This window comes from Lepus europaeus, chromosome 8 (genome assembly GCF_033115175.1).
Source record: "Lepus europaeus isolate LE1 chromosome 8, mLepTim1.pri, whole genome shotgun sequence".
Taxonomy (NCBI): domain Eukaryota; kingdom Metazoa; phylum Chordata; class Mammalia; order Lagomorpha; family Leporidae; genus Lepus; species Lepus europaeus.
Genome location: NC_084834.1, coordinates 109,592,054 through 109,618,416, shown reverse-complemented (window position 1 = coordinate 109,618,416; position 26,363 = coordinate 109,592,054). Strand labels below are relative to the sequence as shown.

The 26,363-nt window shown below is 37.7% G+C and overlaps 1 protein-coding gene across 1 annotated transcript in view; it reads right to left on the bottom strand.

The window, feature by feature from the left end:
* TMPRSS11A (transmembrane serine protease 11A) overlaps positions 1 to 25,643 on the bottom strand; it is a 64,983-nt gene extending 39,340 nt beyond the window's left edge. The window contains exons 1-8 of the mRNA XM_062198935.1: positions 25,637 to 25,643; positions 24,044 to 24,098; positions 23,652 to 23,728; positions 22,612 to 22,691; positions 21,665 to 21,766; positions 20,210 to 20,268; positions 6,385 to 6,506; positions 3,461 to 3,579 (exon numbers count right to left, since the gene is read on the bottom strand). Coding sequence (XP_062054919.1) covers positions 3,461 to 3,579; positions 6,385 to 6,506; positions 20,210 to 20,268; positions 21,665 to 21,766; positions 22,612 to 22,691; positions 23,652 to 23,728; positions 24,044 to 24,098; positions 25,637 to 25,643 — 621 coding nt within the window. The remainder of the gene's footprint in view (positions 1 to 3,460; positions 3,580 to 6,384; positions 6,507 to 20,209; positions 20,269 to 21,664; positions 21,767 to 22,611; positions 22,692 to 23,651; positions 23,729 to 24,043; positions 24,099 to 25,636) is intronic.
* Between the last annotated feature and the right edge of the window lie 720 nt (positions 25,644 to 26,363).

Genomic DNA, 26,363 nt, shown 5'->3' with positions numbered 1-26,363 from the left:
CATTCGAAGGTGGACTTCAGAAGCATTAAAGACCCCATAAAAAAGGGAAAACTATAGAGTTAGTGAAAGAAAATGCAGTAAAATATTTTTATGACTTAGAAGGAGAGAGGGAATTTTTTTAAAAAACCTTCAAAACATAAACATGAGGCCAAGAACATTGATGAATATGAGTTCTTTGGATTTCTGTTTCACAAAGGATAACATGATTAGTATCAATAAAAGACAGAATGAATAATCACAATGTCTATAACAAATGCACAATTAACACATAGAAAATATGAGAAATGCCTGCAAAAAATATGAATTAAACAAACAAGACAACTATATTGGGAAACCGGGCAGACTATGATAGGTACTTTATAGAAATGAAGACCTTGAAAGCTAAGAGCATATGAAGTAATGTGTGCATTAGTAAATAGAAAAATGCAAATTAAACCACAGATAAGATACTATTTTATGTTTATTATGTGGGCAAAAAATAGAAAGTAAAATAATACTAAGTACTGTGAACATAGTATTACTGGATGTTAGTATCCCACACGAAATTCATATTTAGAGATTCTTAAGTTGATGGATGAGGAGATGGAGTCTTTGGGAGTTATTTGGGCCATGAGGGTAGAGTACTTATGAAAGGAATCAGTGTTCTTATAAAAGAGAACACTCTTGCTTCTTCTGCTAGGTGAGGACACAGCAGGAAGATGATCTTCTATGAATCAGGAGGAGGGCCCTCACCGGACGCTAAGCCTCCACAACTGTGAGAAATAAATGTTTGCTATATCAACCAGTCCATGGTTGGTGTTTTCTTTATAGCAGCCTGAATAGACTAAGATACCAATGGTATGAGACATAGGAACCCTGATGCACTGCAGATTGGAGTGCACTCTGAAAAAGCGATTCTAAAGATCAGTTCTGCCCCAGTGAGTCAAATTAAGCATGTGCAGGCTCAACAACCTAGTAATTCTGCTCCCAGAACAACTTGTATGGATTCAAAAGAGGTATGTGGGAATCTGGTTAGTGCAGTATTTTTGGAGGTGACACTCAGGTATGCAGGTAAAATATGGTAGATATACACTATGAACCATCATGAGGCATTTAATAATAATTTACTTTTATCCATGTTGTCACGGATAGATCTTTAAAGGTTCTGAGAAAATAAAGGATGAAAACAAAGTGACTTTATCAAGTTATTTTTTATAACACAGAAGATGTTAAAAACATGTGCACACAAAGCAACATATGTTTTTGCAAGAATGCATACAAACAAAAGAATGCAATGGAAACACAGCATAATGGCCTGTAGGATGAGGGAATTGGGATTATATTAGAGGAATAAGGAGGATAAACAAAATGACAACAGGGGAAAGTCTGGCAAGTACCTGTGGTGACAAAATGGGTCAATACTTAACTCAGCTTCTGAACCTGAGTGTTCTGAACTCAGAGAAACATGCTTAACATCAACCTAAGACTCCATTTTCAAACACAGTTTCTGTTAACAGATGCACCTCTGTATTCATCTCACTTTATTTAAGACCTCTTGCATTCCTCTCCATTCACTTCAGTAAAGAGAATTTTTTAGTTAACAACAATAATGTTGAATACGAAACACTATACAGATTTCATACTTTCTCAACATATTATAGCACTTGCCATTGTTCAAAAATTTTTTAGCTAAGGAGGTTTAGATTATTTTTCTTATTACATTGAGGAGGTTATGTGATATCGCAGGGTTAGAGGAGTAGAGGAGATATTGGAGGATATGTGCTGATCCAGGTTCATTCTAACATTCCTCAAAAATAGCAGTTGTTATTTTCTTTTTTTTTTTTGACAGACAGAGTTAGACAGTGAGAGAGAGAGAGAGAGACAGACAGAGAGAAAGGTCTTCCTTCCGTTGGTTCACCCCCAAATTGCCCCTATGGCTGGCACACTGCGCCGATCCAAAGCCAGGAGCCAGGTGCCTCCTCCTGGTCTCCCCTGCGGGTGCAGGGCCCAAGCACTTGGGCCATCCTCCACTGCCTTCCTGGGCCACAGCAGAGAGCTGGACTGGAAGAAGAGCAACCGGGACAGGACTGGCGCCCCGACCGGGACTAGAACCCGGTGTGCCGGCGCCGCAGGTGGAGGATTAGCTTAGTGAGCCGCAGCGCCAGCCAGTTGTTATTTTCTAAGATGCTCTGAATTTAAAAGAATGGAAGGATACATATCAATATGTAAACATTAATTATTGGTTGGGGGGTAGATTGCCAGAGAAAAACTATGCATGATTTAATGTTAGTTGAAAATATAGATTGTAGGCTGGTGCCGCGGCTCAACAGACTAATCCTCCACCTGCGGCGCCAGCACACCGGATTCTAGTCCCGGTCGGGGCGCCGGATTCTGTCCCAGTTGCCCCTCTTCCAGGCCCAAGTGCTTGGGCCCTGCACCCGCATGGGAGACCAGGAGAAGCACCTGGCTCCTGGCTTTGGGTCAGCGCGGTGCGCCGGCAGCAGTGCGCCGGTTGCGGCGGCCATTGGAGGGTGAACCAATGGCAAAGGAAGACCTTTCTTTCTGTCTCTCTCTCTCACTGTCCACTCTGCCTGTCAAAAAAAAAAAAATATATATATATATATAGATTATAAACATCATCTATGATATTACCGTGAATATGATGCAGTTGAGTCTGTTGTGGGATAGGAACAGATGTAATATGAAGAAATTACAGTTGATTTGAGAAAGAAATGAAAGTTTCTGAAAACTATAAAGGTTTATTTTTGATCAAATCAAACCAATACAACTGTCATTTCTTCCCTTTTAAAATAACTGGACTTCTGTACTTTTTTTATTGGGAAGTTAATCTGAACTTAGTGTTTGAGTGAAGACTTATGGACATCTTGGCAGAACTATTACCCAACCAAGTTTTGTTTTCCTGTATGGGGGCAGTCCTGTATTTCAGTTTTAAGAAAATTTTCATTATTTAACTTCAGTATTACACAGTAGGTCTTCATTAATATATTAGCAAGATAAAATCAACCTTTTTGATAGGCACTGCTTATCTCATATATTTTAAAAATACTAGAAATCTTAAAATTTTGTCTAATTTTAAAAAATGTATGATCATACAAAAAAAGTAGTTCTGGTGCAGTCTGTCTTTTCCATCATGGAAATATTGTGTTGGAATTTGGGGAGCAATAAGCCAGGATATCTTGACTTCAATTTTTACCTTTAAATATGGGGCTGAGATAGAAAGAGTGGTTTATAGAATTATCCATTTGTTTCATGGGAAAACTCATTATTCTCCTCCCCATCTCTTCTCCTTAGCTACCCATTCCATCAGACACTGATGTAGCAAGTCTGGGGTAGAGCTCAGGAATCTGCAAAGTTATTTGGGTGCAGGTAATCAAAAATCATGTTTTTGGGAATGGAGGAAATGATTCACAAAATTCTTTCCACCTTTATTTTATGCTAGAAAAAATTTTATCCAACTTACCATGTTTTCACTCATCTCCCTTAAATCTTTAAATTGATATGCGCTGTTTTGTCCAGAATTGTTACTGACTTGTAGGTGTGACATTTTAAAGGTGCCATGATAGTACTCCATTTTTTGGCCTGTGACGAGAGTGAAAAGTAGGAAAACTAAGTGATTTGGTTGAAGATGTCAGAATCTAAGACTTAATGTAATGGGGATAGTATGAAGCCTTGAATGTATTTCTAAGCTGCTTTCTAATTGAATGTTGTAAAAATAATAGACATAATAATGTGCTAAGTTAATAACAGTAGTTGATATTTATTGAGTGCCTACTATTTGCTACGTACAGTTCTGGATATTTTACATGTTGCAACTTACATGATCCTCAGGTTAGCTTTCTAAGATTGCCATCTCCATCGTTTTAAAGTTGAAGAAAGTAAGGCACAGGGTCATTAAATAACTTAAGACGATCTAAAAGACACACTTTGGCTTAAGAGCTTGAACATTTCATTACTATATTGCCCACTGCTGAATTGAAATGTGTATTCCAAATACAATCAGCCTTTTGTATTCATGGATTCAATCAACTGTTTGTGAAAAATATTAAAAAATAAATTGCCTCCATTAACCAGACACTGAGAAGGATATAAGGGGGGGGGGGGGGAGAATTGGGAGAAGTTGGTTAATGGAGATAAAATTATAGGAGTGTTAATTGCAATTAACAATAATTTACTATGCATTTCAAAAGAGCTAGAAAAGAGGACTATGTTCCCAACACAATGAAATGATAGATTTTGGAGTGATGGATAGTCTAATCATCCTAAGTTGACACTATATAGTATATACATGTATTGAAATGTCACACTGTACCCCATAAACATGTACAATGATTGTGTATCAATTAGACAAATGAATAAATTGGATCTCTGATGAACATGTTAAGACTTTTTTCTTGTCATTATTTCCTAAACAATACCATATAACATCTATTTATGTAGCATTTACGTGGTATTAGATATTCAGAATAATCTAGAGATGATTTAAAGTATACAGGGTACTGTGCACAGGTTCTATGCAAGCATTGTTTTATTTTACATAAGGGACATGAGCATCCTCCAATTTTAATATACCGACGTGTTCCTGGAACCAGTCCTCTGCAGAAACTGAGGGATGACTGTACTCTACTGAAAGTAGAGGTAAAGGACCATCTTCGAAAATTTTAATTTGTGATGAAAGAACCAGGCACACTAAAAAATGATGGTAAGAAAGACCAGGGAAAGGCTGTCTGAAGGTGAAGTTGAAAATAGTGGGTAACACAGGTAAGTCAATCAGATCTCTGCTTGGCTATCAAGAAAGACAAGAAAAGAAAGCAGTGGAGACTCCTGGGAATCTGGTTATCTTAAGGCCCGGAAAAGGCAAGAAAGCTGAAAAGAGTTAACAATAAAGATCAACACCCCTGATCCCTGCACAACGTGGCTCAGGGAAGAAGCAATGGCTTTCCTGATCATAGATTTAGAAAAGAAACAAGGGTCTTAGGATGGACAGTCTCCTAACTGGGACATTCCTGGGCCCTGCAATGCTTTTTTGGTTCCCTTATCTAAGTAATAATAATATAATATAATATAATATAATATAATATAATATAATCCATGCTGTTATCAAGTCACATTCTCATTTTATAAAGGATTTTATGAAACCAAATTAGCTGCCTTGAGAATCTTTTGTCACTGTTGTAAACTATGTGATTGTTATATGGAATCTGGAACTATGGTCCTAATAATCTGGAACTGTTGGGCTCCTAATAAAATCTTTACTTCCTCATTAAATCATTGGAGGATAGCAACTGATGAAACCATTCAAGTAAGCAGTTTTAGATAATAATTTTGCTATACTTCCACGTGAGAGTGACATTGTGGGGATTTGTTAAAAAATGTAAATGCTTTTTACTTTCCTCAGAGATGCAATATAAAAAGAAAGAATTCTGAAATGATTTATTTGTGTGATTAAAAACATACAAGGGAATAAAAATACAGTCCTTTGCTGTTGTTTGGGTAAGAATAAAATTCTTTCTCTAAAAATAAGTGATAACATTGAATCATAATTTATCATTTTGTAATTCATTATTTCATTAGATATATGCTTTCCTTTTGCTTTAGAAGTTTAGTGGAAATAAAATGATGGCTGTGATTAAAAGAACCAATTTTAGCAACCAACTTATCATAGTTTTTCATTTAAATATATAATGAATGATGAAAGTCATATATTATGACTACTAATAAATTTCAGCCAATTATTAATTTTGATCTTTCATGTAGATTCTTAAAGTTCAGTATTGGCTTAGGAGCTTCAAGGAGGTAGGAAATTTGTTTGTTTTGCTTGAATGCTATGTCCTGAGTACCAGAAAAGTCCCTGCATGGAATAGGCATTCAGTAATTATTTGTTGGTGAAATGACTGAATAAATTAAAAGTATATTCCGGCTGGCACCGTGGCTCAACAGGCTAATCCTCCGCCTAGTGGCGCCGGCACACCGGGTTCTAGTCCTGGTCGGGGTGCCGGATTCTATCCCGGTTGCCCCTCTTCCAGGCCAGCTCTCTGCTATGGCCCCGGAGTGCAGTGGAGGATGGCCCAAGTGCTTGGGCCCTGCACCCCACGGGAGACCAGGATAAGCACCTGGCTCCTGGCTTCGGATCAGTGCGGTGCGCCGGCTGTGGCGCGCCGGCTGTGGCGGCCATTGGAGGGTGAACCAACGGCAAAGGAAGACCTTTCTCTCTCTCTCTCACTGTCCACTCTGCCTGTCCAAAAAAAAAAAAAAAAAGTATATTCCAAGAATGGACATTTACAGTAGAATTGTAATTTTTTGAATAAAATTTTATTAACTTACATGCAAATTAAGCTTGGCAGAAAAAAAGATATTAAACTGAGTAAAATCCTTAATTTTACCTACCAGGGACTAAGAAGTGAATCAGAAGACCGATGACCACTGCCACCACTATCAGTGATAACACAACCAGAAGGGCGATCATCCATGGCTGCAGGGCTCTCCTTCGGGTGCCGAACCCAACTGCCCTGCAGAAAGGAAAGCCCACAAATTACTCTCGTGTTATAGTTATAATGGTTATTGGCTTTTTTGTTCTCTTTGAAAAGTTGTAATTTCTCTTGCCCTTGCCAGCAAGACACTTGTTTACAATTTTGATCCTGGTTATCTTGACCTGATGGAGATTGTTATAAGCATCAGGATGTAGGATAGATATGTTGCTCTTGGTTTCTATTTCTAGAGGCATGTGGTAACCTTGTCTAACTTCTCTCAGTGGAGTGGTCCAATGTAGTTCAGGTGCTTGAAAATAGGACCATTCCTCCTTTCTCCAATGCTGTTACTTATTTCTTTCATTTGTTCATCTAAATTTTAGAGTTTAGGAATTGATTTTAAATCTATTTCTCATTCACTTTTTATCTATTATCTTTACTGTGAAATCTTTCAGACATGTAGAAAATTAGAAAGAATAGTATAATAGGACACTCATATTCATCAAATCATTTTATCAGCTGTTAACATTTTTACAGAATTTACTTCATTCATTCTCTGATGTGCATTTTAATGTGAAATAGACAGCAAGTTTCTCCAGCAAATAATTATTATAATCAATTAGGACATTTCCAACAAAATCACGTAATTAACATTCCTAAAATATTAATAACATTACTCCAATATCTCATAATACTAAATCTATCTTCTAATTTTCTTTATTGTGCTTGTTATATTTATATATTGTTTTAAAAAACCAGAACAGAGCCAAGGACCAATGTAGTACACTTGATTGTAATGTCTTTTAAGTCTCTTTTGTAACTTATGCACAGCAAATGAAAAATTTCCAATTCTAATCTACAAAATGGGGAAAATATTTGGAAGGTCTACATTCTGACAATGAGTTAATATCCAGACTTTATTGAGAACTCAAATAATTCAATGGCAAAATGGAAATAACCTAATTAAAATGGCAGTAGATCCAAACAGACATTTCTGAAGAGAAGACATAGAAATGATCAACAGGTAGGTGAAAAAAATGTTCAACATTACTAATTATCAGGCAAATTCAAATCAAAAGTACAATGAGATACCTCACTCCAATTATATTGCCTGTTATCAAAAAGACAAGTGTTGGTGAGGATACAGAGAAAAGGGAACTCTTGTATGCTATTGCTGGGAATGTAAATTAGAATAACCATTGCGGAAAACAGTATGAAGATTTCTAAAAAAGTGAAAAATAGAACTACTGTATTATTCAGCAATCCCACTACTAGTTATGTGCCCACAAGAAATGAAATCAGTCTCTTGAAGAGACATCTGAATGCCCATGTTTCTTGCAACACTATTCACAGTGACTAAAAAAATGGATGCAATGTAAGTGCCCATTCACTGATGAATGGATAATGTAAATGTGGTACATCTACACAATAGAATATTAATCAATCAGAGAAGAGGATTAAATATTGTCATTTGTGACATGGTAAGTGAAATAATCTAAGCACAGAAAGATTAGTATCACATGATCTCACTCATGTAGAGTTAAAGAAAAAAGATGAACTCACAGCATTCGAAAATATAAAGGTGGTTACCAGAGTGGGGGAGAGAGAGACTGGGGAAAGGTTGACTAATGGGTACTTAGATATAACTAGATAGAAGTAAGAAATTAGGAGGTTCTTTTGCATAGTATAGTGATTGTAGATAGTGATTCAACGTTACACATTGTTAAAATTTTTAAATAAAAAAGAAAAGAATACTCCACTCTCTGAGCCTGTTTGATTGCTTTTTTGTTATATTTGACATGTTCTTCTATCTCTTTCATTTCCTGTGCACCGGAATTTAGGTCCAACACCTAGGTTAGATTTTGGTTAAATTCATATATGGTGTTATGCTCTTTTTTTCTGTGTCACATCGGTAATATAGAACATTTCCACAATTTTGGATGAAAAAATAGCTTCACTTTTTTCCAGCACCTTATGATCATCACATTGTGTCAAGTATTTGTTTGCAGCTATGTTCATCCATAGTTGACTGGAACTACTCAATGGGCTGTCCATCTTATTACATTAACACCTAATACCTTTCCTGGCACAGAGCAGGAACTTTATATTCTATGAGAATCAGGCAGGTTTATACCAGTGTTACATATGAGACAACAAAGGCTGAGTGAGTAGCTACCAAACTTGCTAATGTCAAGGGTCTTAGAAGGACCAAAGTTGTCCAACTGTAATGCCCATTCCTTTCAACTTGCTATTGTAATGAATTTTAACTACTTTATCAAAGATTATCTTATCACATGTGTGTATTGATAGCACAGATTCTTTGGGAGCAGAATATATTTTGCATATCTCCTTCACAGAATTTATTGCAGTGCTTTGTACTGAACAGATTTTTTGAAACTATTGGCGGATTTTATAGGAGCTTTCCTGTAAAATATAAAAATATTTTTATAAGTAAATAGTAAGATAAAAGGTACAAACTAGATCTAGGCAGTTAAGATGATGGTTTGGCCATAAGTCATAATTTTAGCCAACATACTTAGTGAAACTTGGACACCTGAATTCTGGCAGGTATGGAGACTATGTTCCAAATGTGTATTGACTGATTAAAAAGAATCTAGTAGTGTTGGGCATTAAGCCTAGTAGTTAGGACATTGCTTACGATGTCCATATCTCACAGTGAGGTGCCTGGGTTTGATTACCCCAGCTCCAGCTTCTGATTCCATCTTGCCACCAATGCAGATCCTGGGAGGCAGTGGTAATGATTCAAATAATTTGATTCCACCACTCACAAGAGAGACTTGTATTGTGTTCACCAAGTCCCAACTTCAGCTCTACCCTATCTCTAGCCATTTTGGGAATTTGGGGAATGAACCAGATGAGCACTCTCTCTCGCTCTCTCACCATCTCTGTATCTCTTTGTCTATCTCAGAATCTCAAATAAACTAAGATAAAAAAATAGAGAACTGTTTGTAGAAAGTCAGTGTGTCCTCTGAGGAACAAAAGCTAATGCTAATATAACAAACAGAAGCATCATGTGATGTGACATTACTTAACCTTTCATATAGCTTAAAGCCTACATTCAGAAGTGAAAGGTACCTTATATACTACTTAGTATAATTTAACCACTTTCCAAATGAAGAAACTGGTGTCCAAATACGATTAAGTGATCTCTGGAATGTAATAAAATAATCATCTCAGACTCAAGTCTTCTAACTTCTAGGACATAAATTTATTCTCAGATCCAGATTCCCTTGCCATGGAGGCTATTTGGTTAATTATTGAGGACATTTGTCTGTTATGTATTTATCTATTCATAGAATCCTACATTCTCTGTTGGTTTGATTCTTCATTTTCTCAGAGAATCCTCTCTGTATGTCTAGCTATTTGACAATGAAAACTGTCCAAAGGAGAAAGGTTAGAACTCAAAGGTATTCACCAACTTTTAAACCAATCTCCCTGTTACAGCACAGCTGATCATGGTGAACAGGCAGGGAAAGTAGATGATAGGAGTTCACAGTCCCCACTGTCCAGACACAGAAACTCATGGTGTTATGGGCTGAACCAAGGGATCCTTAGCAGAAGAGCAACTCGGCAGTCATTGATAGACTGTGCATTGATATATAGTGCATGGCAGTGGCACCTTCAGTCCCATAGAAACAGCTGTGAGCACCTGGAGGAAAATGCTGACAGACATCCTAGGGAGATAAGGCATCCATCAAAATGTTTCTCCTCTTGGAGAATACAGTCTGCACCCAGGCCAAATGACAAAAGCTTAGGAAACATAGGTCAACGCTGTGGGCACCTAATTGTTTATGGGTAAACTTTCAACTTACTACCAACTTTTATAGACATAAATAAGCAATTCATGGAAACAAAAATGTGCCATCACCTTTCCATCCTGTGGAGGTTATATTTCTTTGCGTACTTTCAGATTGGAAAAGAAATGCACTTAATAAAGCCCTTTGGAATCTTGCCTATTTATAAGTAGGTAGGCACCATTTTGCCCTTGAATATTTTTTCTATTTTACTTGTGTCCATAAAACAGACAAAGGTGTATTAACTTTCTATTGCTGATAATAGATAATCGTAAGCTTGTCTACTTAAAGCAATACCTATGTATTAGCTCACCGTTCTGTATGTTGCATGGTTGGGCTCTGCTGAGGATCTCACAGAGCTGAAATCGAGGTGTTGGTTGGGGCTGCTCTTTCATATGAGACTTGCAATCCTCTTCCAAGCTCACTCAGCTATTAGGCAGAATCCAGTGCCTTTAACCCATTGTCCTGCTGGCTTTCAGTTAAGGGGCTCCTCTTAGCCTCTGGATTTCTTCCACTCTTTACCAGGGAACCCATGCCATCTTTAGACTCAGTGAAGAAAATTTCCCTCACGTTGAATTTCTCTCACCTGCTCATGTTTTTCTCTAGGTAAAGTCCAGTCCCTTTTAAGATGTCACTGGATTATTTTGGGTTCACCAAGGATAATCTCTTCCATGTAAAAGTCAAGCTGATTGGGGATATTAATTACATCTTCAGGGGCCAGCGTCGTGGCTCACTTGGTTAATCCTCTGCCTGCGGCACCTGCGTCCCATATAGGCGCCAGGTTCTAGTCCCAGTTGGGGCACCAGATTCTGTCCCAGTTGCTCCTCTACCAGTCCAGCTCTCTGCTGTGGCCCAGGAAGCAGTGGAGGATGGCCCAAGTGCTTGGGTCCCTGCACCCGCATGGGAGACCAGGAGGAAGCACCTGGCTCCTGGCTTCGGATCAGCATAGTCCCCGCCATAGTGGCCATTTGGGGAGTGAACCAACGGAAGGAAGATCTTTCTCTCCGTCTCTCTGTCTCTCTTTCATTGTCTATAACTCTATCTGTCCAAAAAAAAAAAAAAGTCAAGCTGATTGGGAATATTAATTACTTCTTCAAACTCCTCTCATAGCAACATCTAGGTTACTGTTTGATTGAATTGCTGGAGAATGTGTAAGTACATCAGAAGGTGGGAATTCTGAAGGCTTTCAGAATTCTGCCTATAACAACTGAAAATATGACTTTTGTGAAAATAGAAACCTGCAGCCTTCAAAGAAATTTTGTGACATTTAAATCTTTAATTTTTGCAAGGTGTGGTGTTTGTGAACTCTTCCATGAAAAGAAAATTCTATGCTGGCATAGAATTGCAAGATTAAGCGATATTTTATTCAAGTCATACTTTCAGGAGTACAAAGTGAACCCTTAGAAATTAAAATGGTAAGAAAGCTACATGTAATCCCAGATCATGACCTAATTGGCACTCTGCATTCTTTTAAGGAAAGGGCAAGTATAGATGATCTTATTCTGAGTAATGCAACCTATAATCTCTTGTAAATCCAATTTATCATATCCATTACACCTTCATTATGTTTGATGATTCAGTATTTCAAAGGGTGTATTCCTGACATATTTTTTTCTAGAGATGTTAATGAAAACATGGATAAATTTGAGTGATTTTGTGACTTTGCTTTCTCAAATCTTACTTACTGAAAGGTAAACACTTTGAGGAACGTGTGGAAGAGCATGAATTTTCAATAAACAGAGCTGGGGCATGCAGTTTCTCCCATCTTTAAGCTGGTGGCTTTTGTACCTGAGTCCAAAGAAATTTTGAATTAAGTGGAAGACATCCTGGACCCCCTACTCCTCAGGGATCTTTCCGATCCCAGAAAAGCCTTCCCTGATAGGCAACTGCTCTACTACTCTGCTTCCAGCTACACTTCTCTTATCATATTACCTACATGTGCCAAATTTTTCCTTTCACGATTATTTTTCTGCTCTCTTGTAGATAGATATAAGGTACCATTATACAAATGTGGATGCATGTGATGCTTAAACAAATGCCCATTTACAGATAGGTTATATTACATAAAACTTCATAAAAACAGCTTTTTCAAGTTCAAAATATACTATCATCAAAAAGGCATTGTTGGTCAGCTTCCCAGGCCAACCCATGTACTTAACTTCTAATGTAACTGAAAAAAGAACCCATTCAATAAGACTGGGGTACATCTCTGAAGGAAACTTCCTAAAGAACCAGAATGGTAGGGCTGGCATTGTGGTGTAGCAGGTAAGGCTGCTGTGATGCTGGCATCCCATACGATTGTTGGTTCGTGTCCCTGATGTTCTACTGCTGATCCAGATCCCTGCTGACTAACTGGGAAAAGGAATGCGAGAAGCCCTAAGTACTTGAGCTCTTAAGACCCATGTGGGAGACCCAGAGGAAGCACCTGGATCCTGGCTTCCACCTGGCCCAGCCCTGGACATTGAGACCATTTGAAGAGTGAACCAGTGGATGGTAGAATCCCTGTCTTTCTCTGTCTCTTCCTCTCTCTGTGTAACTCTATCTTTCAAATAGATAAATACATCTTTTTATTTTTTTTTTAAAGAACAGAAATGTTAACTCCTCTTTAATCAATGTAAATTGTATTTCTCTCTGTGCAGGTGAACTCAGTCATTTGCTATATGAAAAACAACATTTTATGATGACTTAATATACTCTGATATTTGAATGCTTGTGTACTCTTTGACTTTTAGAGAATCATCATTTAGTACCCAAAATGATAAGAACAAGAGATACTATTGGGGCTGGCACTATGGGCCATGCCTCCACCTGTGGTGCCAGCATCCCATATGGGCACCTGTTTGTGTTCTGGCTGCTACTCTTCTGATCCAGCTCTCTGCTATAGCATGGGGAAGCAGTAGAAGATGGCCTAAGTGCTTAGGCCCCTGTGCCCACATGGGAGACCTAGAAGAATCTACTGGTTCTTGGTGTCAGGTTGGCCCAGCTCTGGCAATTGTGGCCATTTGAGGAGTGAACCAGCTGATGGAAGAGCTCTCTCTCTCTCTCTCTCTCAATTAAATAAATAAAATATTTTCTAAAAAGAGAGATACTATTTAGGAAGTGACAACTTTATGGGGATTGTTGATACCAACAACCTCTATAAAATGTGTTCAAAATAATCACAGAAAATTCATATTATGAAACAAAGTATGCCTGTATATTTTTGCACTCAAACTCGTACTAACTTGTAATGACATGCCTGAGGCACTTAGAAGTATGAGGAGTCAGTTGAAAAGAGCCCCAATCAGAGCAACATGAACCTTACTAAAACTGAAATGAGAAAAAACATCAACTTTGTGGTGAAGCTTGAATGGAAAAATGAGGAGCCCACCAATACTTTGTGAAAAATTTATAGAGATAATGCTCCAAAATGATCAGTCACTTACAAATAGATACTTCATTTCAAAAAGTGACAGGACAATGTTGAAAATTAAGCCTGCAGTTTCAGATCATCCACATCAATTTGTGAGGAAAAAATTAATCTCACTGGTGCCCTAACTGAAGATGATTTACAACTAACAGCAGAAACAGTAGTAAATACAGCAGACGACACCCCAAATGGTCCCACTTACAAAATTCTGACTGAAAATCAAAGTTGAGCAAGCGTTCAACTCAATGGGTACCAAAACTGTTGTGCTCAGGTAGCCTGCAGACAAGAGCAGAGATTTCAAGAGAAATTTTAAGCAAGAGGGATCAAGATCCTGAAGTATTTCTTTGAAGAACTGTGACAGGGGATGAAACATGGTTTCCAAGTGTGATCATGAATGCAAAGCACAAGCAAAGCCATGGCTACCAAGAGAGGAAAGTGGACCAGTCAAAGCAAAAGCAGAAAGATCAGGGTGCATGTTTGATCTAGTAGGTAAAGGTTGCGATGTGTCTGGTTTCAATTCTAAGATCTGGCTTCTGATTCCAACTTTTTGTTAATATGGATCCTGGGAGGCAGCAGGTGATGACTTAAATTAATTAGGTTATAGCCACCCACAAGGGAGATCTGGATCAGGTTCCTGGCTCCAAACTTTGGCCTGTCCCAGACCTGGAAATTGAGAGTAAACCAGCGAATCGGAGCCCTTTCTGTCTGAGTCTATCACTCTGCCTCTGAGAAGGAAGAAAAAGCAGCCTGGTCAAGAACAAAGTCATGGCACCAGATTTTTGACTTTCTGGAGGCACAAAGAATGGCACTGCTTATTATGAGTGTTTTGAGAATGTTGGCTAAAGCTGCCGACAAAAACAACTGGGAAACCTTGACCACAATGTGTTTGGTCTTTGCTTTCATCAACAAGGACAGTTTTGTGAGGTCTTCGGAGTGAAATCATTAGGCACTCCTTATGACTCCTTTTTGATTCATAATCTTAGAATATGCATTTAGGGGCAGGTGTTTGGTTTAGGAGTTAAGCTTCCAGTTGGCACATCTGCAACCCATGTTAGAGTGCCTGAGTGAGTCATGGGTCTGCTTCCAATTATAGTTCCCAGCTAATGTGCACCCTGGGAGGCAGCAGGGGATGGCTCAGGTGGTCAGGCTGCTGCTTCCTGTGTGGGAGACCTGGATTGAGTTTCTGGGTTCTGGCTTCAGGCATGGCCCAGCTCTGACTCTGCAGGTATTTTGAGAGAGTGAACCAGCAATGAGGGGCTCACTCTGTGTCTCTCTGCCTCTTGATCTCTCAAATAAACAAATAAATGAATACATAAATATTTAAAAGGCACCCATTTTTATTCAGTTATAATGTAAAGAGGACTGAAATGACATGCTAAATTCCCAGAACTCTCAGATCTTTAGGGATAGGCTAAATGGATACTATTCTCACTTCCAAAAGTATCTTGAGCTTGACAGAGCCTATTGAATAATAGAATTTATATTTAAAATTTTTACCTTCTAATTCCATTTTCCATGAACCTTTTAAAATTACCTCAAATACTGTCACATTTTATATTTCAAATATCCTTGTCAGCAGAGTTATTTGTGGTCATTTTATAGATGACTAACTTGCTCTGAGAGAAGTAATTTTGCTGAGTTCCCACAGCCAGGATGCAGTTAACCTCCCTCTGGGGGACTCTGACTTCCAAAGCCCAGTTTTTTGAGAGAGTTTTTTTTTTTTTCTTTTTCAGAACAATCCTCCTATTTTTTTTTTTTTTTTGACAGGCAGAGTGGACAGTGAGAGAGAGAGACAGAGAGAAAGGTCTTCCTTTTGCCGTTGGTTCACCCTCCAATGGCCGCCGCGGTAGCGCGCTGCGGCCGGCGCACCGCGCTGTTCCGATGGCAGGAGCCAGGTGCTTCTCCTGGTCTCCCATGGGGTGCAGGGCCCAAGCACTTGGGCCATCCTCCACTGCACTCCCTGGCCACAGCAGAGAGCTGGCCTGGAAGAGGGGCAACCGGGACAGGATCAGTGCCCCGACCGGGATTAGAACCCGGTGTGCTGGTGCCGCAAGGCGGAGGATTAGCCTGTTGAGCCACGGCACCGGCCTCAATTCTCTTTATATACAGAAGATCAGTTTAGCATATATTAAGTAAAGATTTCAACTGTTTGCACCCACATAGAAACACAAAGTGAAAAATACTTTTTGAGTACTAGTTATAGCATTAAATCACAATGTACAGCATATTAAGGACAGAGATCCTACATGGGGAATAATTGCACAGTGACTCCAATTGTTGACTTAACAAATTGACACTCTTTTTTATGGTGTTAGTAATCACCCTAGGCTCTTGTCATGGGTTGCCAAGGCTATGGAAGCCTTTTGAGTTCACCAACTCTGATCATATTTAGACAAGGTCATAGTCAAAGCGGAAGTTCTCTCCTCCCTTCAGAGAAAGGTACCTCCTTCTTTGATGACCTGTTCTTTCCACTGGGATCTCACTCGTGGAGATGTCTCATTTAGGTCATTTTTTTTTTTTTTTTTTTTGCCAGAGTGTCTTGGCTTTCCATGCCTGAAATACTCTCATGGGCTTTTCAGCTAGATCCACATGCCTTAAGGGCTGATTCTGAGGCCAGAGTGCTGTTTAGGACATCCGCCATTCTATGAGTCTGCTGTGTATCCTGCTTCCCATGTTGGATCGTTCTCTCCCTTTTTTATTCTATCGGTTAGTATTTTCAGACACTAGTCTTGTTTATGTGATCCCTTTGACTCTTAGTCCTATCATTATGATCAATGTGAACAGAAATTGATCACTTGGACTAGTGAGATGGCATTGGTACATGCCACCTTGATGGGATTGAATTGGAATCCCCTGGTATGTTTTTAACTCTACCGTTTGGGGCAAGTCAGCTTGAGCATGTCCCAAATTGCACATCTCTTCCCTCTCTTATTCCCACTCTTATATTTAACAGGGATCACTTTTCAGTTAAGTTTCAACACTTAAGAATAACTGTGTATTGATTACAGAATTCAACCAAAAGCATTAAGTAGAACAAACAAAATAAAAATACTAAGAGGGATAACGTATTAAGTGTTCATCAACAGTCAGGGCAAGGGATGATCAAGTCACTGTTTCTCATAGTGTTCATTTCACTTTAACAGGTTTACTTTTTGGTGCTCAGTTAGTTGTCACCGAATGTTCTACTTTGCTGGCAAAGATAGGTAGTGCCTAATGTTGTTACATTGCTTGTGTGTGTGAGTTTAGTCTTAACATGTTTTTGGCTCAAGTTTCAGTCCCACCCACTAAAATTTGTAAGGTGTGTATCAGATTGCAGGTGAAAGCCCAGATTGGAATAATACATACATACATACATATATATATGCAAAATGAATTTGTATTAAATGAATTTATATTAAAATGCTTATATCAGAGTCTTGTGAAACAACAATATATCTTAACAAACTGCTTCAAGGAATTTACCAACTATTAAATTATTTCTTATTCCTCCTTTGTCCTTTCTTTTGTCCAACTGTCCATTGATTCAGTTATCTACTCTTCCACCCTGCCATTTGTCCGTCTATCCGTCTGTCCATCCATCCATCCATCCATATTTTATTGAGCCTCTGACTATGTTTTACACATCATGTTTGGCTTTGGGAGGCACAGAAGAGTAAGATGGTTTTTAACCTCATGAAACTCATGGTACAATCATTAAACCCTTGATTCTATCTGTGCTATAAAATTGAAAATAATCAAGTATTGTAAATGTCTTTTCTAAAAAATATTTAAAACAACACAAATAGCAGACTTCCATTAGGCTAACAAAAACAAAAGCTCAAGATGCTGTAAAGTTCCTCTCATTCTTCATCTGCCTAGAGCAATCTTCGATAGGCATCCTGACTTTGCACACTAGGACCTACAATTTTAGGTCAGAAGACTTTGGCTTCCATCCCTGCTTGTGACTCTTTAAAAAAAATTTAAAATTTATTTATATAAAGGGAACAAATTTCATGTATTTATGTTTTAAGAGGATAAAGATACTTTCCACCTCATCCCCTCCCTCCCTCCCTTCCTCACTTCCATCGTCCCTCCTCCTTCTTTTCTTAATATTCTTTTAATTTTTACAATGACTTACTTTACATGTAGGAAACCTTTCTGAATGTCAGCTTTCTCAGTTTAAAAACGATGGTAACAAATACTACCCAGAGGTGTGCTGTAAGGAAATGAAGAACTCCAGCACATATCACATGTTGTTCTGGGTCAGGAGTGTTCATATAGGTAACCTCAAGTAATTTTTCCACAGTTCAGAGGGGTAGACCTATTGTTACCATTTTGTTAATGAGGACACTGAGATTCAGAAAGGAAAGTGACAGGGGCCACAGAGCTAAGGGAAGGGAATGCATTATCTGAGTTCCAAAGTGTCTGTCCTGTTTGTAACTAGACCACCCTAAAAAAGAATGTGAAAGCCTTTATGTTGGCAATAGGAAGGTATGGATGACTTCAGTTTAAAATCCACCAACTTTTTTTTTGGCTGCAAAATGAAAGGATAATCATAGTGCCTCACTCATGAGAATTATAAAAAATAAATAATATTTGCCAAATGATTCATATTTAGTAAACAGAACATAAATAGTAGCTGTTATTTTATAATCACAAATAATTCACCATCCACCATGAAATCATATTCTTATCTGTTCAAAAGTTTCTGAAATCTTGGCTTACAAGTACTGAATAATTGGATGTGTCTGCCATCCCCCTCTTTTTAATGTGCAAAATGTTATTCCCAATATACCAGACCATTAGAAAAGAAAAAGCAGAACCAAGGAAAAATGTGATAAATCAGCCTTCAAATGTCAATGAAACAAATACATATTTCATTTCCCTGACTACAGATAGAAACCTACAGAGTGACTAGTGACTAGCAGTATACATGTTTTACTCAATTTTTAAATTCAAAACAAAACTACTTTTCTTTTGAAAATTAACGAAGAAAAAACAAATTTTCTACTAGTTAGACTCTGGCTCCGTTGCCTAGATTCAAATCGAAGCTTTCCTACTAAATACCTCGTGTTGCTACTGTGTTTTCTTTATGTATAAAATGAAGAAAATGATTGTACCTGTTGTAGGATTGTTGTGGGAATAAAATGAGATCGCATAATTTATCCATGGCATATAGTAAGCACTATGAGTTTACTGAAAACAAACTGAAAAGTTGTAGTTAATTGATAATTCATATAAAGTTTAGTAATCTGTAGATAACTTGCATGTTTTAGTTGCTGTTTTGATATTAACTCTGTAGATATCATTTTAGAATGTATTAGGGAATGGTTTTGGAAAATTAGCACATTAACTGGAATGATTATTTAGGATGAAATTGAAATGTTAAACAGGAGTACTTAGAAAGCATTTGCCAGACTACCTCTTCCTCTAAAAATGATGAGGCAAAAGAGGAATCTAACTTTTTCATTTATTAAGCATCACCTAAAATAAATATCTATGTGGAAATTAGAGATACCAGACTTCTGGGAACGGGCTAACAATCTCAGATAAATTAGTCAATTGGCATTTTATCTTATATAAGGAACACAACTGATGTTTAAAAGTGAATGAATCACTCAATTAACAAGGAGTATAGGAAAGAATAGGAGTACAGATATTCCTCAAAGGCCAACAGATGGACAGTTGCACCGAAATCAGAGCGCTAAAAACATAGAGAATGGGGTCACAAAACCCACAGGTTCATGATAGTAGAAACAGCAAGAATTGAATTGAATATGTTTTGGCAAGGCATTTCTACATTGCGTTTCTTGTTAATGGAGAAATGAGAATGGTAAGCATGACTATGAAACACCTTTTAGAACGAGTGTAGGAATTGAAAATGAATCTTGATGTGAATGGAAGGGGAGTGGGAGCAGGAAAGGGGAGGGTTGCGGGTGGGAGGGAAGTTTGGGCGGGGGGAAGCCATTGTAATCCATAAGCTGTACTTTGGAAATTTATATTCATTAAATAAAAGTTAAAAAAAAAAAAGAACGAGTGTAGGTAAGACTGACGCTGTTGGGCCCAGCGCCTCCACCTGCAGAGCCGGCATCCCATATGGGCACTGGTTCGCATTCTGGCTGCTCTGCTTCTGATCCAGCTCTCTGCTTACAGCCTGGGAAAGCAGTAGAAGATGGCCCAAGTACTTGGGCCCTTGCACCCGAGTGAGAGACCCTGAAGAAGCTCCTGACTTTTGGATAGGCCCAGCCTTGGCTGTTTTGGCATTTGGGGAGTGAACCAGCAGATGGAAGAATTTCTGTCTTTCCCTCTCTTTGTCTGTAACTCTACCTTTCAATAAAATAAAATAAAATAAAATAAGACTGAGGCTGTCATACTAATTATTAGACATCTGCATTTCTTCAATGCTTAAGCCTCCTTGTTAATATGATCTGCCTTCTTCTTGAAATCCTCCAAATCTTGGATTAATATGCCATGAATTTGGCTTAAAGAAAATGTAAGCATTTAGTGTTTCCGACTGTCACTTTTCTTTATCAATTTGTTACCCTTGTCCAGAACTATAGCGCTGATCACCAATATTAATCATGCAATGTCCCATAAATTTCTGTAACACAAAAATGTGCATAAGAAAAGAGTGCTTGTGTTGCCTATAATTTTGAGATATAACTTAAAAAGAATAATTGGGAATGTGAGATGAGAAGTTGGAAATCCTTTTTTATAAGAATGATTTTTATAAATGTAGGAAACATTTTCAAATTCAGCAGGTTTTAATAAATAAGCAAAAACATTAACTCAAGATATTAACTTTTTTCATTCATTTGTTTATTAAATATTTATGGAGTGCTGAATATGTGTGAAGCATTTTAGCATTTTAAATTCTTTTAAAAGGTCTCAAAAGCACCCTTTTGAAAATCACTGTGTGCTCACTGAAGGAATGGTACAAATGGGTATTTTGTGAGTGGGAAAGAAACCCAGAGAAGTTCATTAACAGAATTCAATTGATTACCAAATTCTCATCTCTGAAATTTTCCTGGTATAGTTATGGCTACTAGAGATTGTAGTAAAGAATAAGGAAAAATGAACTCTGAGGAATTACAGCTGTGATATTGACAGCTGACAATCCTGTAGATATGGAAAAGCCCCCTAACTCCTATTTCTCTCAGATTCCTTACTTTAAGATGGAAGCTAATCATGTCTGTCCCATTGAACTTACCAGGCTGTTTGGCTATTTAATGAAATAACAAATATAATAATGTTTTGAAAGTGACATAAATTTTAAAATGAAGAAATATTATTGTTATCATAATTATTTAAAATCACTATTTTAGTTGTAAATAAAGATATGCCAAGGAATTATTTTCTTCTTTCTATGGGGCAAACCCTATTTTGGAAAAAAATTTCAATTAACGTCTGTTTTTATTTTTCTTCACTATTTCACGGGAAGAATGTTAGAGTAGATACGTTTCCCTCACGATTGCTCTCCTGTGTTCTCACTCTCCCATCAAGAAGTTTTGGTCTTCTGCCGTGAAGGCAGATGTCAATACCACTCCTGGCTCCCCCATGTGCATTATTCCAAAAGGACCAGCCATGAATGACAAGGAGAAACAGCTAAAGGGGGAGTGCCAGAGAAGGTAAGTTTTGTCAGATTGCTGAAAAAAGGTTTTTCTTAAAAGAAAAGAACACACACACACACCACCACCAAGAAGTTCAGAATCAATCAGTACACAGCACAATACAGTTTTTCTTCTAAAATCCCAGGTATTTCTTGGTACATAAAGTAATGTCAACAATGAGAGGGTTTTTTTAAATACAAAAATATTGACTTCAAACACAGAGATTAATTAATCTGTCCTGCCATCATGATTCCACGAATCTGAGAAGAAACAATGCAGGTTGAATCCATTAAGGATACCTCACCAGTAGTGCTCCTCGACACATCTGGAATCCAGCCTCTGACACAGGACAGCAAACAAGCATATGTCCCACAAAACTGAACTTACCGATACATCACCGACAGGAGGAAGAATATGATCTTGTAGGTCTGCACCCACTGAACTCGATTTTCTAATCAACTGAATGACATCTCTAGATTTAGTAGATGTCTACAGCGGGAAGAAATTAAGGAAACAGATTACAAGTCCTTGAAATGAAACTAGTTCAACAAGTTTCAACAGAGAAGCCTCAACCCATAGAATTGCTTGAAGAAAACAGAGACAACACAGTCCCAACAAGAATGCATTTTTTTTTTGTATTGGCCAATTTTGTTAAAGGAGAAGAAACAGGTTGCAAGGATTTGATTTGAATGAAAAATATTTTAGGAATGCACTAGGATTAAGAGTTTAAAGGAAATTGGTGGGTATATAAATATCTTAAAGAAACCTTCACATAAAAGCTCACAATAAAACCAATCAGATATTCTTAAATACAACTGAAGAAGTACTTCTTAAATTCTTTTTGAACAGCAGATACCTTCATGCCTTACAATGGAATAGTGAAATTATTAATATGTTATATATTTTAAAAAGGATACCTACTTCTGAGAGAACAGAGTAATGAATATCAAACAAAGATGTTCCCAAAGTGAGTTAATGGAATAAATATATAAATAGAGACATTTATGGGAGTGAAGGCAGCTGAAAAAGAGGAAACACATTTTTTAATTAGACAACATTATGAATACATGATTTTGTGCATTTTGAAACCATAAACATATGACTGAAACCCTGTTTGACCAAATTCTGATCTTGGTCCCTTTCCTTTTAAGAAGCAGCTAGTGTTTTTGGGGTCCATTCTCCTAAGAATTTACACACACACACACACACAAACACAGTCCCCCCCACCCCCCAACTCTGCAGAGAAACATAAATGCATCTTAATTAAGATGTATTGCTTTGTTTACATTCTTGGGTAATCTGGTTTTCCTTCTGTTTGATTAGTCACAAATTACCCCTTTTTTTCTGACAGCAACACGAAGAGTAAAAATAGGTAGTGTTTGGTCACAATTACACTGTGACAACCAAATGGTACCTGTTTAAAAGGAAACACTGCTTTAAATAAAGATTTTTAGTATCACTGCTTCTAACACTTTGGGACAATATGGTGCTTTAATTCATGGAAACTCCAGAATTAAAGTGCTAGAGTTCAAATCTTAGTAGTTTCCATGTTCATAAAATAAAAATAATGTTAATAACGACTTCACAGGTTTTTGTGAAAAGTAGATGAATTAATACATGTAAAATGCTCACATAGTGCCTCAGTGTGGAAATATTGGCTATTATTATTAGGACTTTAGTTCATTTGTATGTACTTTCTTTTTAAAATCTACTTGAGAGGCAGAAATACAGAGATTGAGATACAGATAGAGAACCCCCATCTACTAGTTCACTCCCCCGATGCCACAACAGCTGGAACTGGGTTTGTGCCCAAGCTGGGACCTGGGAATTGGACCCACGTCTCCTACTAGGGAGTCAGGAACTCAATTATGTAAGCCATCACCTTCTTCCTACTTGGTTCTGTGGCAGCAGGAAGATGGAGTTAGGAGCTTGAGCCAGGAACTGAACACAGGCACTCTGATATGGGACATTCGTGTCTTAACTGCTAGGCTAAATGCCCCATTCAAAAGGGAAAACAGTTAAGATCGTTCTATTTTACTGTACAAGGAATACACGTAGTTATATTCTTCTCTTTCCTCTTTTCCCTGGCATAGTGAAAAAGGCACTGGCTTGGAATGGCATTCGTCCTGCTTGCTAATTATGTGAACTCAGACAGATTAATGAAACCCTCTGGGCAGCATCTTTCTCCTACACAAAGTGAATTGATAGCACATCTGTATGCAGAACTTTTGTGCAAAAACTGTAAATGTTTGCAGAACTGTCCAGCACACTGCCTGGCAATAAATGGCAGCTTTCACTGTGGTGGCAACAGGCTTGTTATACAGAGCTTCGACTTCAGAGGGAGACACACTTGCCCGCAAATCAGGGCTCTTACCCCACAGTTGTTTGGTTCTTCTGATGTTCGCTTCCTCGAGTGTAAATGGAATTAGTAAAAGTTTTTCAGACTGTTGTCTGAAAAAGAGAAATTTAAAAAATGGTACCAGGAGACTAACAAGTATTGCCGTGTTGGAATGAAGAGATGGAAAATATCACACTGTTAAGGAATTATTGCACATAGTAGCTCAGACTCTATTATATTATGATATTCCAGAGGAACCTAATGTGTTAAACACAGCATTTCACAGATAATTGCTTCGTCCTTATTATGTTTTTATGGTATATTTGATGAGTAAGGCAGTGACAGGAAAAGGAAAGAATCATTCCTTACTTGTGTTATCAACTCTGTTACCTCTCTGATACTTCACACTCTCTTGTTGGAAAGGTTACTTTGATAAATCCAAAGTTCCACAATCCTTTACCTGTTCCTTAGTGTTTTTCACAGCTGGAAGGAAATACACAAGCATAAATGTACTGATGCAATTTTAAATTCTTAACCATGATCCTAAAGCCAGTTTCCTAGCATTACAGGAAGTCATTTTATACATCCCTCAGCCATTCACTTTCACACTTTCCTATGCAAATATTTCTCATCTCTCCTGTTTCTTTAAAACCCTTTGTCTTCTCTTTGATTCTCTTACCTGATGACTCTGTTTCCTATACACCTTCAGTAGTTTCCTGAGACTTGAGGAGAGTTCTTCCTTGCCTTTTGCAGCGCTATTTAACTTGTGTCTTGCTAACTCCAATCTCTGCTCTGCCCTTTCATGGCCATCTCCTTTGTTCTCTCTGTGAACTTTACTTTCCTGTCTCTCTGTTTTTTATTGTGATTAAATGAAAATTACATGACATTTACCATTGTAATCATTTTAAAGCATATGGTTCTCTGGAATTAAGGATATCCCACTCTTTGTGACAATTACTTCTGTAAATCTCCAGATCTTTTTCATCTTTCCAGCTGAAATTCTGTATCCATTAAACACCAACAACCCCTTGCCCTGACTTCCACTCCCTGGAAACCACCACACTTTTTTCTAATAACATAAATATTAAATAACTATATTAATATAATTACAGCTAATTCTAAGTTATATAATCTATTTTATTTTAAATAATTTATTAATACATTAGATTCTTAGAGTCACAGCAAGTGCATGGCAATTGCTATAATGCAATTCTCATGTTAATGTGATATTAATACAAAAAGAACAGATTTAATGTAGTTCATAGATACAATTCTAAGAATATAATGATACTTCTCCCCCTCTCTTTCTTTCCTTTTTTTTTCTCTTCCTTCCTTCCTTTCTTTTTGCCTTCTTTCATTTTAGAATTTTTGAGATAACATTTTAAATTTACAATATAGTCAAAGGCTGAATGTTCCACTAAATAAAGCATTCAACAAGTAAAAAGGCCACAGTTCAACAGGAACATATGCAAAGGCTGTAAACAATAACCAATTGAAAAGATGTTCATTCCACTCATATACAATACATTTTTGAAATAATCACAGATCATTAAAACTGTAATAGATATCTGTCTTAGCCATTTGTTTGACAAAGATGTAAAACAAAGCTTGACAAAAATATATTTGCAATAATACTGGTACACACAGAAATTTCTTTTTTAAATTTTGGCCTCTACATAAAAGGGAGAATTCTTTTTTATAGCTGAGTAATATTTCATTGTGTGTGTGTCTGTGTGTGTATCTACACATTTTCTTTACCCATTCATCTGATGATGGACACCTTGTTTAACTCCATATTTTGGCTATTGCAAACAGTGTTGCTATCAACAATGGTGCTTATATGTCTTTGGTACAATGTGTTCATGCCTTTTGGATATACACCTAGTAGTGGGATTCCTGCATTTTATGGAAGTCTATTTCTAGGTTTTAAAAGAAATTTTTGTACTGTTTTCTACAATGGTTGTAGTGCTTTACATTCCCACCAACAGTGTATAAGAGTTTCCTTTTCTCCACTTCCTTACCAGCCATTGTTACGCTGTGTTTTGTATAACAGTCACTCTGAAAGGGGTGAGGAGATAGCTCATTGTGGATTTGATTTGTATTTCCTTGATGGCTAGTGATGTAGAGCATTTTTCATGTATTTGTTGGCCATTTGTAATTCTTCTTTGGAGAGCTGTTTCCTGAAGTCCTTTCCCCATTTCTTAGCAGGATTTGTTTTTTGTTGTTATTGTTGTTGCTGACTATTTTTAGTTGCTGATTTCTTCTGGCTATTTATCCTTTGTCATATAGGTAGCTTGCAAATATTTTTTTCCATTCTGTTGGATGTCTCTTCATTCTATTGATAGTTCTCTTTGCAGTACAGAAGCTTCTGAATTTGATATAATACCACTTCTCTAGTTTTGCTTTTGTTACCTATGCTTTGGGGGGGTCTTCTCCAAGAAGTCATCACCTATACCACATTTCCCCTGGATCTTCTTCCAGCAGCTTCTTAGTCTCAGTCTTTTTTATTTTTGACAGGCAGAGTGGACAGTAGAGGGAGACAGAGAGAAAGGTCTTCCTTTTTGCCATTGGTTCACCCTCCAATGGCTGCCGCGGTAGGCGTGCTGCGGCCGGCGCACTGCGCTGTTCCGATGGCAGGAGCCAGAGGCTTATCCTGGTCTCCCATGGGGTGCAGTGCCCAAGAACTTGGGCCATCCTCCACTGCACTCCCTGGCCACAGCAGAGGGCTGGCCTGGAAGAGGGGCAACC